Below are 16,497 nucleotides of genomic sequence, written 5' to 3' on the forward strand. Positions count from 1 at the left end.
CGTTGGATCCCTCGATCGTAGAGGATGAGATTTCAAATGCCTCGTAAGTCCGGAGAGGAATAGACACGGATATTCGCAATCCTCAAAGGATTTTCCAGAGTTGTGTGTTTATATTCTGCAGGGGGCGTGGTATACAGTTGATTCCTTTGTGGGCGTCAAAGAAGCCGTAGGCTCAGCAGCTGCCGGGGATGTTATCACGCCCTAGTTAAAGGAGACAAGGCCAAGGAACAGCGAGTATTACCAGTACCAGATCGGCGTATTTTTGGCCGCCGAAAACTTGTTTTGTCCTGTACCAGCCGCCGACCAGCGTTTTTTGATATAGGAGATTGATATCAATTCAGTAACCGTGGAGATGAATCTTAACTGTTGAACCTATACGTTGCTGCTATTTCGTCTCACGGGTGGTGGTTATCAAACTTCTTGTTATTGGTATAAAACATATGAATGTAAAGTACAGAGTACTGTCCAGTACATACATACATTGATTAGAGGACTCAATGACACAAATAGACTGATTGTCTGCTGAATTTACCAGGGGATGAAATTAATAATTGAAACCAATCCATCCTCTATACCTCTCCATCCCTCTAGCAATGTAAGAAGTGGACGGAGTATATATATGTATGGGAAGGCACCGTAGGGAAACGAGAGGGAATAGAAAATGAAACATGTGAATTTAGAACAACAAATATCTATTTATTTGCTCCGTACTCCCAGGTAAAATTTTACAATGGAAGCACTGGAAGAACATGCATGTTTTTACAAGGTGTCAGTTAGAACTTTGTTGAGCTTGGCGATCTTCGAGGAGACACTGAGATCAATGGTTCGGTCGCCAACCTCGACAACCAATCCACCAACAAGTTCGGGGTTGATCTGGTAAAAATCAAGGGACATGATTAGCTTATGTCACGAAATTCATGGTAGGAGGCAGGAGATTTGTTGTAATTTGTCATAAATCGTGAAAATTAATGAAACATGACTGCGTGCAGGTCACGAACCTTTGGGACAACCTTGAGCTTCTTGCCCTGGCTATACTCGGACTTAGCAACGGCGGCCTCGAGGCGTTGAAGGGTCTTCGCATCCAGTTTCTAATTGAGTGCAAAATTGAGTCAGATAACCCATTGTCATAAAAGGTGGCTCCCAATCTTTCTGTCAATTAATCCCTGCTCCACCCCTCCCCATTTTCTCCATACCTGAGCACTGGTGATAATCAACTCAATCTCCCCTCGATGCGCGCTCATCAAAGCAGCAAACTTCTCACAGACCCCCTGCAGAATGCTAAGTCTGTTATTCTCAGCCAATGTCGAGAGGAAGTTCTTCAAGATATTGTCCTTCCCAGGACCGCCAGCAATTCGTTGCAGCTCCTGGACGATATGGGATTTATCGGTTGCAGAGAGCGTGGGGGAGCTGAGGATGGTGGGCAATTTGGCATCTTTCCTGAAGACGTCTGACAAGATTGCGAGGGCTTTGGATGTTTGGTCCAGGCTGGATGTCTTGGCCGATGCAGTATACTAAAACAAAAAAGTGGGCACAAATGTTAGATTGTTTTTGATTCAGGGAAAACCGTCATCTTTCATCCAATTGCTTTCTGTGACTGCAGGGTGAGTGGACAGGGATGGCTTAATTGCGCACCAGAGCATTGGCATAAGTGCCATCGATACCGAAAAGGGCGATAGGAGGCTTTGTTTCCGCTACGGCAGTGGCATAGGTTCTGACATTGTTGATAGCGGCAGCCCGGGGAACGAAGGAGAATTGGCGGGCGGTGGCCCGCAGGGTGGATTGGGCTGCTCTGGAGGATAACATGGTAGCAGGAAGTCTCAGGGAGACTAGGCAAGGAATTCACAAAGTGAAAGAGAGGGTGAGGAGCGTGTGGGGAGTTGTAATTGCTGCCGTAGTTCTCAGTTCTGATGAAAGGGAGTTTTGAACAGAGGCTCAAACAGCGATTGGTAGAGCGCCACGTGACTCTTAGCGAAACGAAAAGTAGTCGGTTGTTTAAATTACATACGGTATTGATACGGGAATTTTTCCGTCACGGGAATGACGTAGGGATGTAAATTAAGGTAGATTTGGTAAAGATGCTTGAGGAATAAGTAGAAATATGGAGGATAATATCATAGATTATAAGCAACATCAGTTGTTTGCAGTATCCATACACACATCCCAGCTATGAAGAATGCCTGAACTCCCACTTCAATGCTTCCCACAAAAAGGAAAATTACCTCGACTCCCGATCCTTCAGAAGCTCTAACAATTCATGATATACGGTTAAACAAAAATTACAGGTCCCCGTAAACAATGCATGCGTGAATTTCATTTTAGTCACTGCGAAGCATACTCTCAACCAGGTCACCCAGTGGGCCCCAAAAGTCCTTCCCGCTGGCCAAGCTGTGCTCGTCAACAAAGAGCACGTAATGCTTGAAGCTTGTGTTAAGGTGAGGCTCTAGGCCCAGATGCACAATCACCGGATAGTGGTGGCAGTAGATATGAGCATATACTCGGTAGAGCCGCTTGAAGAGTTGGCGCAAGAGATTGGTGAACGTTTTTGGGAAAGGGACGCCTGATTTTTATTTTTATTTTTATTTTTTTCGGTGGAATTAGCTTTCTAGGTCCTCTTCCTTGGCTCAGCAGATCAGAAGGTGGAAAACTAACCGATTCGGCTGGGAAACATTTGCTCGTTATCAATGTTGCTCTGAACCCAAGCCATCAAGTGCTCGACATATTGCGGAGCGGACATTTTCGTGGGCCGTTTGTAGTTCTCCGAATCCTGCCACAAATACTCGAATCTACACACTTTTCAGCTTTGCCGAGCATATTCTACGAGGCAGTCATATCCGATTACTGACTCATCTGTAGCCTTCATTTCAGGGCATGATTGGGGCGAGCAGAACTCCGTAATTGATCCGTAGAGCAGGTTGATCTGGTTATAAAAATCCACAACTGCAGAAGTAGCACATAATTTAGCAATGTGATATTCACATTCTTGCCAGAGGGAGCTTTCTGGGTGTCATTTTGCCATACCATTCACTGCAAGCCACTCGTTCAAATCTTCACCTTCAGGCAATTTTACTGCCTTCCTCAGACTTCCACTTCCAAGCGTAGCTTCTGCGAATTGTCTCAACTGGTAGTTAGTTGTCCCTTTATGGACTGCTCTTGGTTTAAATGGCCCTTTGGACCGGGCATTGCTATTTAAAAAGAAACGAAGCGAATCAGCCAAAAAGATCTGGTGGTGGGCGGAATGATAGGAGGCATAACTATCGGCTTTTTGTCCACTAAAGGTAACATGTAACTCTGGACACTCCATGGTGTTGTATACTAACATTGTATTTATGAAAGACGCCATGGATGATTCGCTCGTCTGGTTATCTGCCTGTTATAACACGCGACTGGACAAAGGGACGATGTTGGTCGTTTTTGGGCAGCGATCGTAGGGATTCTTCAAGGCGGCTGGATTCAGACCGCCTGGGTGTTGACGTGGTCTTAATGTCGTTGTGTGTGATACTCATGTGGGATTAAAAGGGGGGGAAATTTGGGTAAACACGAACAAGTCGCGAGATTCTTGGCTGCTGTTCCGCGAGACAATACCCAGTTTACTAGATATTAATGTGATGATGTCAATCAACGTGTGCTACCCGCATTTCCAGACACAAGTGGGGATGGTTGCCCAGGCGACGATCGCTTCACGTGATATCAAACTATACAACTTGGACGGATGCATCCCGTCCCGTCCACAACCTCCACTCCGTACTCTAACCCTTGTGATAAAGTTGGAATACTCCGTTTAACACGTACCTGTATGATCTAACAGGATAAGATGTCTCAAATCAGTTACGGTCCTTGGGTGAAAGTGTATGTTTTGGTGGTCCTTTACCCTGAGCTAAAAATAAAATAAGCAACTGAATGCTTGACAAGGCACTCCACTGCTATATAATTTTCAGGTTACGGACTACTTTACTATTATTTATTCTCATGTATAGGGTGATTCTAGTGTCACTGGAAAATTTTAACGATTGCAAGCCTGTTTGGAGAACAGCAGCAGTCTTCGATGCAGATTCCTCAGATAAAAAGCCAGGCCAAATTCTGTGTACAATGCCTCTAGTTCCATTATCGATGGAGTGCCTAATAGCCTGCGACGTGTAGGCATGCGCTATGACGCAGACAGGATAGGAACGAGCCTCCTCGCCAATCGCCTGGATCTGCTTGGTTGTAAATTGCATGTTCTGTAGTCTATCAGTGGGACTCGTGACGCGTCTGCCGCCCATGATTCTGATGAAATCTGCACCACAGCAGAGCTCGCCTCTGGCGTATTTGACACATTACGTCACTCCGTCGCAGACATGACCTAGTCCAGTGATGTTGCCGCCTCAACAGTCAGAATGATCGTGAGAACCTTGCATGTCGCCCGTGACCACATGTTTGACTGGGCGCATGTCCTGAGATGAATAGATGGAGACCAGGGAAGGCATCGTCGTTGATAACTCCTCTGAGAGGGAGGGTGGCTCCGCCGGAGTCTCGGACTGATGTGAAATCCTGCGAAGCATTTCATTGCATATACAAGGCTGACGCATGGATGTCACGGTGCCATCCATATTCAACATATCGCGGGGTTGTACCTCCCCCCCCCCCTCCTCGGCCACCCCGGGACTGCGTTGAGGTGGACATGGCAATCGATTAAGCCGAACAGAAGTATTTTCCCTGCATGTATATCGTAATTGCATTTGGCAATTTATCGGCCGGGGCAGAACTAGCTGCTGTAACAGATTAAATTCGACAAGCCCTCCAGAAATCTTGACAGTTTGGAGCCATTAACTGGATCAACCACGTTGGCGAGGAAAATTCATGTGTTTTGCGCCGGTCCGGCCCATGGTTTGATCCTTCGTTGTGGAGACATTGTTGCAGTTCAGGTCGACAGAGGGGTGTATCTCTGGATAAATTTCTGGTGACGGACGGTGAAGTCAATATATCCATGAAACTTTAAAATGTACACAGAGCTCTCGACGTAGCAGTTGGATTCAGGATACTATTTTTAGCTGTCCATTCTCCCGACTTGAAGGTGGATTGTTGTCGTGTCAATGTCTGAAATATTTGAGCTTCTTCAATCACACGAATTGGCATTGTCTGAGAAATGAAGTAACTGGAGAACGCATCTCATCCCTGCAACCTACAGCAGGACAACCCCTTTTTAGTTTTTAGCGTTGCGGGATCATGACGAACTGCCTGGGTATTTAGATAGCTGCCAGAGTTACATAGTCTTGTCATCACCCGGCGGGTAGCACATTTTTAGGAATAAATAATATTTTTTTCAGAAATCTGGGGTAAGGGGTAGGGCAGGAGAAACACTCATTAAGTTTTAATATTAGGGACGGATAGCGATGCATCTATTGCCGTGAAACAAATGAAAACACAAAACAAAAATAATAAAAACAAAAATAATAACCTAGGAAAGCTACCTTTGTTCGAATATATATTTATATACCGTCCATCAGAAAACTTGATCGGTACCCTGAAAACGATCAAATCAACCTCTCCACAGCTATATCGGACCTCCTTGCAGCTCCTCTCCGACTGGCTCCCGAATATTACCTCCGTACACAGTCAATGGAATCATAACTTCAAACGATTCACAGGATACACTCTCCAACGACGCCAAGACTGTACCCCTATCATCCTGCTCAACATTTTCCAACAAGTTGATTCCAGATACCCCAACCTCATCATCATCGTCTGGAATATTAGATGTTACGAATTCGAAACGAAGCTCCCATTCAAGATTCACCCCCGATGTGATAATAGTAGGTGTAGCAGAAACAGGAATCGATGGCGTAAAAACCACCTTGGTGGCGAATAATGTGTTTTCAAAGCAACTAGCATGGATTTTTCGGGTTGCTCGTGTAATACTTGCGCAAGAACGGAGGGCAATTGTTGGACTGACCTTCTCGGTCGTTTCAAGTGACCCGCGTAAGGAGTAGCAAGGCAATACGGAACCTGAGAAATCTATCTTCGCAATCACCGTCTCTCCCAACCGATGAGCTCGCCGGTTCAGTATTATCACTGCAATGCGTCGTCCATTGCGAGTTATCTCAAACCTATTGGCGCTTCGATTAGAATTCGTCGATTGATTGCTTCGTAAAATGGCTAACTCGATTGCGTCCTTGCATGAGAATTGCCCTGTAGCAGAAAGAATGCTCAAACGGGTATCCATTGGGGACGCCAATGAACTGAAGGATTCCCGCCGTACAGGGCGATCCAAAAGCTCATCGACATAGGAGAGAAACTCCGATGATGATGTCCACGATTTCGCACTAATACTCTTTTCCTTGGTCTGTCGTAGGGGTGTGCTTTCGACCTTTTGTACACGAGCTTCATCGCGAAGTAGGACGTACGGTTTCATTAGGTCGTGACTGAGCACGGTTCCTTGTGCTAATGTAGTGATTTGAGTATTGGCAAACAGCTTATAGGGAGAAGTTAGGATTGCACTCACCATCTACACCGCTGAGGACTCGAAACGGAATGTTTATCCGATGGACTTTCTGTGGCTCCTTCGGATTTATTGCTCTCTGGGTGCCAATGACCAAATTATAAGAAATTTTGATTGCATTTCCCTTGTGGCTGGCCGGCAAACCCCTGGGTAAAGTAAATGAAAAGGAGAAAGACTTTTCCTCTCCGGGGCCCAACCGTAAATCTACAAACAAGAGAGACTGCGGCGTGGAGAGCAATGGGATGGACTGCGAAGAGGCAACGCCCCTCATATCTCTGAGCCCATCCAGCTCGTTATTGGAAAGCAATGTAGATAATGAGTCACTCAAGTTATTCCATCCCCCAAGCGACCCCCAAAACCCATTGCGAGCTTTTTCAGCTTTCTGGGAAGCATCGGTGCGACCTTGATTTCCTACAACACCCTTGCGTTTTACGTCCTCGAATAGTGACTGGTTAATCAAGGACCCGTCAACGGTGAATGAGGCGCTAACCTGCGCGTAGCCCATGAGTAGTGTATGAGAATTTGTTTTGTTATTCTTCCCAACCGCTTCCATGTTGGAACAATGCCGTCTATGCCGGATCAGGTGTGAGGATTTGTTGGTAGTGTATGATACATATTCTGACTCGAGTGTCTCAGTTGAGTTATTGCTCATAGAATAGTACTCTCCGCTGCTTCGGGTGCTGCCATTTAGGCTAGAGTTGGAGAGCAGCTTTGTAGAAGGGACTAAACGAGTGGGTGGCTCTAGGATCGGAACATCTTTCGTATTTACGGTGGACGGAACTGTAGAGGCAGGAGAACCATTTGTTCTGGGCTGGGTATCACTGGGAGTGGGAGCAGCTTGTGGAAATTTAAAATCAGGTGGGAGGGGAGCAGGTCGTCGTCCTTGTTCCCGCTGAATCGGTCTTGAAATTTCTGATTGAGAGCGAGAAGGTAGCCGCAGACGTTCTGAACCATATCTCTGGTTGGGTAATGGCAAGTTTGGTGACGAGTCGTTGGATGGAAAACGGTGGCTTGAGGAACGAGGTACTACAGTAATTTGTTAGCACAGAAAATGCAATTCCTTCTTGAATCATGGAGAATTACCAGTACCAGGATGAGAGTTGGCTCCATAAAGCTCATTCCTCTTTGAAAATACCTGAAAGTTTGATGACCCTTGTTTTTCTGGTTCGAGGGAGATGATGGAAAGCGATCTCTTGTGTCTGTGACCCGGAAACTGAGCGGCATTATTATATGGAAGAGTAGTTGTAGATGGGAAACTGTTGCTTAGGGCAAGCGGGGAGCTTAAAGAAGCAGCTGTTCGATGAGCCTTGTCGGAACCCTGTTGACGATTTCTAGGGCTAGTGGCGAGCGAACGGCGATTATTGAAGGAAAATGGATTCAAGGATTTCGCGGGCGAGTAGTTTCCTCCGCTGACAACTCCATTCATGGGGCGCGAGCCTCGTCTGATGTGCTTCTGAGATGCGCTGTCATTCGTGCTCGAGTCATTAGGAGTGACATTCTTGAAAATTATGGTGCATTCAACATCCTCTCCAGCGAATATCGTTTGTTCTTTCCACCGCACGAACACCTGCATGTCAGACTGCATGGTGAGGGGGAAGATATCACTGCATCAGCGGACACTTATTCGTTACGCTCCAAGGCGTTGCTCAAGGGGGGCTGTCATGAAGTGGTTGACTTGAATGCGTTAAGGGTGCAATGAGACTGGGCATGCTGTCACGGCGGAAAAGTGAGAGAGGGTCGAATAAACGAAGGGGAACATCACAGAAGGTAGCAGATGCTCGTTGCAAGTAATACAGTTGTGGGGTTCGGAGCAGAGAAGGATGCCTGGGATAGTGATTGTCTGGATTCAAGAGCTCGAAGTTGGTTTATCGGCGAGATGGTGCTGATAAGTTTAGCGGCGCTTATGGCGGGTAACTAACTACTTTTGCCTTTACACCCAGCAGTTAGTCAATCTACCCGCCGTTCCAAAGTTCAACTGAACCACAAATTAAGATGATGCTTGCGGATATCCCAGATGACTGAAACGTGTATTACAATATCGGGATATTCAATACATGTTTATATCTAGGTATCTAATTCTTGTATTGAGGGCGCATTTTCAATAAAAGATAACCGTCTGTTCCTTGAACAAGCGATGAATCTCAAGCAGCTCTTGTTTTTAAAAATTATCAACCCATAGTTGCAATTTCCTGGCTACATCACTTTGAACTTGCTGTGCGACGACTGTCATATAAAATCCGAGTATCCGAAAAGTCAGCAAATTTTGACCTTTGGGGTCGTACTCCAATTTCCGCTAGTTGATTCCAGATTCTTTTATGCCGCCTTTCCCAGCGTTCCCTCCGCTCAGCAATCACCTCCTCACTTGGTTGCCATTTGCTTTTCAATATCCGTCGGATTGCCTCTGGAGACACTTTGTATTCCTGTGCCAGGAACGGGGTTGTATATTTCGTTGGGTCCTGCTGGTGTAAATGCCGGATAACATCAAGAGTATCTGGGTGCAGACGCTTGCGTGGATTCCATCCCTCCGGGAACTTTTTCTTCAAAGCCTGCTTCTGTATCTGCCATTGTTCTAGTTTCTTAGGCGCATCCAACTTGTCGGACTTGCTTGCCCTGCCAGCTTTGCCTCCTGTAGCTTTAGCACTCCGCGACGCCGTGAATTCTGCTTTGCTTTTTGGACTGATGGGGGAAACTCTTTTGGCTGATTTGGAGCTGGAATCATTGCTATGTCGATCGGGATCGGGTTTGAGTTCCTCCTGTTGATGAGACTGTTCAAACGTTGAGGAGGAATTTTGTGGTTGTTCAGGAGTGTCTGATAAATGTAAGAGAATAGTGGGAGATTTACTGAACTGGCGCCGAGAGAGAGGTTGCCAACATCTGGGTGATGGGCGAGTAGCTGAACATGTTGGACATGGGGCAGTTAAACTGTATCTCCTATATGTTACGGGAAACGGAAGCCGAACGCCCAAGAAACTTCTCAGCAAGCCCGGCACGGCTAATGGGGATGGTAATGAGGATGGTTTTAACATTGGAGTGGATGCTGAGAACCACAGAAATGTGATACGGGGAAGCAATTGGTGAGGCCCCAGTAAACGTTGATGGATATCATTGGATATTTCTCGTCCATGAGATGAGGATCGAAAATATTTCACGTCCTCGTAGATTACATTGCTGTATTTACAGTACTGATTTTGTACATAAATTTCACTTTAACCAATAAGAGCATAGCGTAGTTTGAGCTTAATTTAACCTTCTCAAGTCCAACAAACAAACAATTTATATCGATTTAACGTCCTTGATATAATCTTCGATAAATTACAGATTTTATAGCATGACTGCTCCAAGCCAACTTAATGCTATGTGCACCTCACAAGAAGCAATTCCCACTGTGACCTTGGGTAGGTATTCCTAAATCTTGCTCGGAATTCTCCCCAAAATATTTGGAACGAAGGTTGTATTCTTTAATTCTGGATGTTGAGCTATTAGTTTATCCATCTATCATTTTGCGAAATAAAAAATTGAATTTGAGGTCCAGCCAAAAAGGCAAAAGAAATAATTTCTAATGCAAAACACATCCCTGCGGAAAACCAATCGCTCATAAATCCCCTACCGTCATGTTCTGTCAATACCAAATCCATAACATATCATGGTGGTAGTGCAGACAGACATGTAGAATTGTATGGATACAAAGAACGTTTGCACATTCAGCCAACCGTCCTCACTGATAAGGACTTCCCATAAACGGGTAAGTCAGTCTAATGTGTTAGGTCCAGTTGTAAACTCGTCCTCATAGACAGTCATGGAATCCCTTCTCGCCGCACGCCCAACCTGGTCTCGGTTATATTTCAGAGCATGTTCCTCGACTTCGATACTCCTAGAGGTCGGACTTTCCTCGTGTGACATCGCTTCGCTGGACTCGGCCAGTTGCTCGTCTGCGGCCTCATCACAAGTCACGTTGCTGGTGAAACTGCTTCGACGCCCAATGGAACGGGTGGTTGAAGAGCAACGGAAGATTGATGATTTGCTATTGCGAGGCTTTGCATAGCGAGATAATAGATCGTCGAAGTAGTGAGAGGCGGCAGTAGTCGGGGTTCGGGGAGTGTGGGGGAGGCGGCAGGTTACTCTATGAGAAGATTTATGTTAGTATCTATGGGGAACTATTTCCATCTTTCATTCTTTGTTTGGAATATTATTCTGCCAAATGTTTACCCGGTATCATGTATCATCTTCGCTATGAGGCCTGTCCAACCACACTGGTGAGAAGCCCCGAGGCCTCGTCCGGTATCTGCGTCAAAAAACTCATGGAACCAGAGATAGTCTTTCCAATGTGGGTCAAAATCAAGGATATCGTTTCCGTCATTGATAGCTCTGCGATTATCATCATTTCTGGCAAAAAGATGCTGTAAGCGATGTTGGAGTTCCTCAGCCACGTGCCCCAGATGCATGTAGTCTCCGGAACCTGTTGGGCATTCAACTTTAAAAGAATCGCCATAAAACATATGAAATCTGAGAAGTGACTCAATCAACAAAAAGTTGACGCAAATCCAGATTGGGCCTCTCCAGTTGCTATTGCCACCGAATAATCCACTGTCAGAATCGCCGGTCACATATCCAACTTTAAATTCCTGGCCATTCACTTCCATGGAATATGGGTGTTCGGCATGATATTTTGACATGGAGCGTATTCCATAGTCAGCGAGAAATTCGGCCTCATCAAGCATCCTCCTAAGTATCTTCTCCAACCTCTCCTTGCTAACTAGAGCTAGGAGGAGCCTATCATCTTTACCACGACGTTCCATACTTGCTATATTGCGCTCAGCGACGTCATGTCTGTTCTTAATAAACCAATTCAGACGTCGTTTGAAATCGGGGAAATTGTTGATAAGTTCTGGCTCTAGGGTGAGCACAGCATAGAGAGGGATTAGTCCCACGAGAGAGCGGACAGGGAGTTGATGACTCCATGGGTCTCCATAAGAAATTGCATCATAATAGAACCTAGGACCATTGGATACACGATTTAGAACATGGATCGACAACTGATATGGAGAAGAACTTACCCATCTTCTTCATTCCATAAAGAGGCTTCTGCCACCTCGGTCCTGAAGGTCATTGCATCACTAATTAAAAGAAAATGTTCGAAAAATTTCGACGCAACTGGGAATATGATGTCAGAGAAATTACAAAAAGGGACAGTATCATAGCTCACTATCTTCGTATATCCTTCTATGTTTTGCCAATTCTAATGCAATATTAAGCATTGACAAACAGTAAAACGCCATCCAGCCGGTGCTGTCAGCCTGCTCGAGAACTCCTCCTGTTGGCAAAGGCTCCGATCTGTTAAAAAGACCAATATTATCCAAACCTAGGAAACCACCCTCGAAGACGTTTTTGCCTTCAAAGTCTTTCCTATTAACCCACCAGGTAAAATTCAACAGCAGCTTTTGAAACACCCGTTCAAGAAAGTCTAAGTCTTGCCGTCCATACATCTTCCTTTCAATTTTGAAAATTCGGAAAACTGCCCAGGCGTGTACCGGGGGATTAACATCTCCGAAATTCCATTCGTAGGCTGGTATTTGCCCATTTGGGTGCATGTACCATTCCCTGGTAAGAAGATCAAGCTGTTTCTTAGCAAATTCAGGATCCACCATTGCGAGTGGAATACAATGGAATGCAGTATCCCACGCAGCAAAGAAAGGGTATTCCCATGAGTCTGGCATGGACAAAACATCATCGATATGCATATGCTTCCAATGTTGGTTACGACCTGTTTTTCTTTCCGGTGGAGGTGGCGGGAGCCCAGGGTCTCCCTCCGCCCATTGGTCCCAGATAAATTGATAATACTGTTTTGTCCACATCATGCCCGAGAAAGCCTGTCTCTGAATATTCCGCAAATCATCAGACATAGGTAATGGACTGACACGGTAGTAGAAATCGTCAGCTTCTGCAATACGTTTTTCAATGACAATATCCAAGGCCTCCTCATCTACATATGTGTCATTCTTTTTGGATAAACGGAATCGCACAACTGCACATTCCCCAGGAGGAACGCCATCCCCTTCATCGAAAGCGTACCAAGCAGCAAACTTAGTACCCCGGCAGCTTGGATTTATGGCCTCTTTTTCCTCGTCCACAATATACCTATGGAAAGCGTCCTTGACGTATGGAGTACAATTTTCCTCGCCGTATAGCAATTTGGTATTAGTTTCGTTCTCCGTAAATAAAAGACGGGGTTCAATGTTATCTTCCGTGGAACTGGGAGAGGGCGAAGGCGACAGTTGGATGTATCGAGTTCCAAGTTTCGAATGGTGTGACTGGGCGGTTAATCGGTCAATTTGTTGTATTGATGGCTTCCAGACGTTATTTTCGCGTCCCCATTTCCACGTATTCCTAAACCAGACATGAGGGATAATGTGTAACGGCGCGGGTTCCGGTCCTCGATTGTACGCAATGACACGAAAGAGCAATTCATCTTCATCCTCTTTTGCTGTTTCAATGAATATATCCCAATACCTGTCTTCATCGAAAATGCCAGTGTCAAGAATCTGGTACTCCCTATCCTCCTTCCCACGCTTCGCATTTTCTTCCACAAGGTCCTCATATGGAAATTTCCTTTGCGGATATTTGTATAAATATTTCATGTAGGAATGCTACTTAAGGAAATCTGGTTAGGCCACATAAAGTCCATTAAAGTTGACATCTTCCTTACCGTTGGCGTATTATCCAAATGAAAATGTACTTCCTTGATACTTTCGCCATGGTTTCCTTGGGGATTAGAGAGACCAAACAGTCTCTCTTTCAGGAAATCACTATTACAGTTAATAGGATTCAATCTCCACGAGATGGTGCATACCATACTCTTTCTCATTCCAAAACGCAAATGATATATTCTGCAGGCCGTGGCTATCCGATACTCCAGCAATCCCATCTTCCCCCCAACGGAAAACTCGAGATCTAGCATCATCATAAGTGAAGTCTTTGATTTGGGTAAACTGTAAGCCATTGCTTTTACACATGCATGGTATACAATATTCAAAACTTACAATTCCAGGCATCTCCATCCGCACTGCAATAGCAGGTTAGACGACGAATAATTCAGAGGAGGACATGGACGAGGCTTACGAGTAGTCCTCACGCACTGGAGGGAAGTGCAAATTGTTAGCCGTTTGTTTCATAAAAACGCTTTAACATGTTGGAACAGCTAACCTGTGGCCCACTGCCGCTCTGCAACATACGGGCCCCATCTTTTCCAATATTTCACCCGTTCACGATCCTCCTTTAGCCGCTTCTCCTCTTCGCAGAGAAACTCGTAATGATCAATGGCCACCATGGTTATGAAATTGAAGCACAGATAGCTTGAAAGAGGCCCGCCTGGTAATAAACACAACAATCTATCGTTAGATAAACAGCATTTTATTCACGTCTCACATGCGGGGATGAACCCACCTGCAAAATTGAAAGACAATGATGACGTAGCCAGCTGCGGGTTCAATGCAATATTAGGACCAGTGACGATAAATGAAGATAAACCTTTTGAGATTGACAAAATTGATACTGATATCCGATAAATAAAGATGTATGCGTTTAATTGTGCCTATGAAGACTCCTTTCCTAGTTAAGGATGTTAGAAACCGGTTCCGCACCGCCGTCGCCACCGGATTGGAACATAGATTTTCCACCAAGTCAACATCAGAAAATTACATATCGAGATACATACCTTAACGATTTCAGTTCCACGAACCAACCACCACTCCTCGGCATTACCCTTATATTATTCCAAAACCTTTCCAATGCTGGAATCTTGCAATGTCGGCGTCCTTGGTGGCGGCCAATTGGGCAGAATGCTCATGGAAGCTGCAAACCGTATGAATATCCGAATGACCATCCTAGATACCGATAATGCCCCTGCGAAACAAATCAGTGCACACAGCGGACATGTCACCGGCTCCTTTGCTGACCGCGCGTCGGTTTGCAAGCTCGCAGAAGTTTGCGACATTATTACTGCGGAGATTGAACATGTAGATACCTATACGCTTGAGGAGGTGGAGGATCAAGTCGAGGTGCAACCCAGCTGGCAAAGCATTCGAATTATCCAGGATAAATTTGCACAGAAGGTTCATTTGTCCCGCTACGGTATCCCGATGGCGGAATACAGGGAGCTGAAATCTAATACTGTGGAGGAGCTGGAGGCAATTGGAGAAGAGCTGGGCTATCCACTTATGCTTAAATCAAAAACTTTGGCGTACGACGGCAGAGGTGAGCAATGTCGTTTCCATGCATATTATTACCTTGTTTTCCAACTAATCCAACCTATGCTCAAGGAAATTACACTGTCAAAGCAAAGTCATCGGTCCCAGCGGCACTCGACTCCTTAAAAAATCGGCCGCTTTATGCGGAGAAATGGGTCAGCTTCAGAATGGTATATATAGTAAAAAATTTTCTATAATATGAACGACCGTAAAGCCTTTTAACATTGAAGAATTTAGGAGCTGGCTGTCATGGTAGTCAAAACCAAGGATGGAGTTCTATCTTACCCTACCGTCGAAACTATTCAAGAAAACTCAATATGCAAACTAGTATACGCGCCCTCCAGAGGTGTATCAGATGCCGTCGACAAGAAAGCCCAAGAGCTAGCCAGAAATGCGGTTGCGGCATTTGACGGCAAAGGCGTATTCGGTGTTGAAATGTTCCTCTTAGAAGACGATTCGCTATTACTCTGCGAACTTGCCAGCCGCATCCATAACTCAGGTCACTACACCATCGAAGCCTGCCCCATGTCTCAATTCGAAGCACACCTGCGAGCGATCCTTGACCTCCCCATACCCCAACAGAGCCTTAAAATCCGACAGCCGGCCATAATGGTTAACATCCTAGGCGGCACCACGCCAGACTCACATCTCAAAGTCGCTGAGCGCGCTCTCTCAATTCCAAACGCCAGCATTCATCTATACAGTAAAGGTGCTGCCCGCCTAGGAAGGAAGATGGGTCATATCACCGTCACAGCACACACAATGAAAGAAGCGGAAACTCTTGTTGAGCCACTTCTCGAACCCACAGATACCATAATTGCCACATCTGCGTCTCCTATGCTTTTCTTCCCACCCAAACCTGCCAATACGCGACCTAAACCGACCATTGGAGTAGTTATGGGTTCTGACAGTGACCTGAAGACCCTAATACCGGGCCTCAACCTTCTAAAATACAACTTCGGCATCGAACCGGAGGTTGACATTACATCCGCGCACCGTACTCCTGATTACATGGCGGAATATGCATCGACAGCAGCTTCTCGTGGTATTAAGGTAATTATCGCTGCTGCGGGGGGTGCTGCACATCTGCCCGGCATGGCTGCTGCGCATACCTCGTTACCAGTGATTGGAGTGCCGGTGAAGGGGAGTTCGTTGGATGGAGTTGATAGTTTGTACAGTATTGTGCAAATGCCGCGGGGTGTCCCGGTTGCCACTGTGGGGATTAATAATAGCATCAACGCGGCACTTTTGGCAGCTCGGATCCTGGGAGCCTTTGACTGGCAGCTTCGAAGGAAGGTGGAGGAGTATGCGAAGAATGCGAAAGTGGATAATTTAGATATAAAGGGGGCGAAGATGAGGGAGATTGGATGGGAGAGGTATTATGAGGAGATGCCGAAATGAATGGATGCTACGATGAGTCGATATTTTTTTTATTATTATGATGGGCTGTATTGCTTTAGATGGATCTGATGGATTATGTGCGGATCAAACAAAATGAACATTATAACGATGAGGTTACTGATCCTACGTAAGCACCTACTAACGGTAGGTAGCTTTGTGTGCTCATGTGGTGTTCATAACCGCCCCTGAACCCCGTGCACCTGAGAGGTAATTTAACGATTTCGCCACAGCATCGGAACGACATAGACATATTCCCCTGGTTTCCTCAACCAATCCGTCCAATGGAGAAATGGTTCTCGAAAAAGAAAGCAAGGGACGGGTTAGGCTGGTCCAAGGTGTGTGCGCAAAGCAATCGGGGACACAGTTTTTGCCGCTTCC

At 45.7% G+C, this 16,497-nt stretch overlaps 7 protein-coding genes across 7 annotated transcripts; 1 reads left to right on the forward strand and 6 right to left on the reverse strand.

Moving 5' to 3' along the window:
• Positions 1–759: 759 nt before the first annotated feature.
• Positions 760–1,803, reverse strand: PAAG_06206 (ATP synthase subunit 5; the record flags this gene model as incomplete). The annotated part of the gene is made up of 4 exons (XM_002791895.2): positions 760–873; positions 999–1,088; positions 1,194–1,511; positions 1,633–1,803. 4 exons carry the CDS (start codon positions 1,801–1,803, stop codon positions 760–762), a joined length of 693 nt encoding a protein of 230 aa, XP_002791941.1.
• A 512-nt stretch (positions 1,804–2,315) lies between these two features.
• PAAG_12180 (hypothetical protein) lies at positions 2,316–3,301 on the reverse strand (the record flags this gene model as incomplete). Its single annotated transcript, XM_015847702.1, has 4 exons — positions 2,316–2,557; positions 2,650–2,783; positions 2,844–2,937; positions 3,019–3,301. 4 exons carry the CDS (start codon positions 3,299–3,301, stop codon positions 2,316–2,318), a joined length of 753 nt encoding a protein of 250 aa, XP_015702693.1.
• A 619-nt stretch (positions 3,302–3,920) lies between these two features.
• On the reverse strand, positions 3,921–4,715 carry PAAG_12181 (hypothetical protein; the record flags this gene model as incomplete). The annotated part of the gene is made up of 2 exons (XM_015847703.1): positions 3,921–4,273; positions 4,388–4,715. The coding sequence occupies 2 exons, from the start codon at positions 4,713–4,715 to the stop codon at positions 3,921–3,923; spliced, it is 681 nt and encodes a 226-aa protein (XP_015702694.1).
• An 815-nt stretch (positions 4,716–5,530) lies between these two features.
• On the reverse strand, positions 5,531–8,060 carry PAAG_06208 (hypothetical protein; the record flags this gene model as incomplete). The annotated part of the gene is made up of 3 exons (XM_002791897.1): positions 5,531–6,417; positions 6,479–7,501; positions 7,559–8,060. The coding sequence occupies 3 exons, from the start codon at positions 8,058–8,060 to the stop codon at positions 5,531–5,533; spliced, it is 2,412 nt and encodes an 803-aa protein (XP_002791943.1).
• A 613-nt stretch (positions 8,061–8,673) lies between these two features.
• PAAG_06209 (hypothetical protein) lies at positions 8,674–9,501 on the reverse strand (the record flags this gene model as incomplete). The annotated part of the gene is made up of 1 exon (XM_015845822.1): positions 8,674–9,501. The coding sequence occupies one exon, from the start codon at positions 9,499–9,501 to the stop codon at positions 8,674–8,676; it is 828 nt and encodes a 275-aa protein (XP_015700048.1).
• Positions 9,502–10,222: 721 nt separating this feature from the next.
• Positions 10,223–13,799, reverse strand: PAAG_06210 (hypothetical protein; the record flags this gene model as incomplete). Its single annotated transcript, XM_015845823.1, has 9 exons — positions 10,223–10,595; positions 10,682–11,467; positions 11,530–11,626; positions 11,679–13,119; positions 13,179–13,278; positions 13,328–13,445; positions 13,513–13,535; positions 13,592–13,607; positions 13,676–13,799. The coding sequence occupies 9 exons, from the start codon at positions 13,797–13,799 to the stop codon at positions 10,223–10,225; spliced, it is 3,078 nt and encodes a 1,025-aa protein (XP_015700049.1).
• Positions 13,800–14,259: 460 nt separating this feature from the next.
• PAAG_06211 (phosphoribosylaminoimidazole carboxylase) lies at positions 14,260–16,119 on the forward strand (the record flags this gene model as incomplete). Its single annotated transcript, XM_002791900.2, has 3 exons — positions 14,260–14,725; positions 14,791–14,888; positions 14,956–16,119. The coding sequence occupies 3 exons, from the start codon at positions 14,260–14,262 to the stop codon at positions 16,117–16,119; spliced, it is 1,728 nt and encodes a 575-aa protein (XP_002791946.1).
• Positions 16,120–16,497: the final 378 nt, after the last annotated feature.

The sequence above is a fragment of the Paracoccidioides lutzii genome (assembly GCF_000150705.2).
Source record: "Paracoccidioides lutzii Pb01 unplaced genomic scaffold supercont2.17, whole genome shotgun sequence".
Lineage (NCBI taxonomy): Eukaryota > Fungi > Ascomycota > Eurotiomycetes > Onygenales > Ajellomycetaceae > Paracoccidioides > Paracoccidioides lutzii.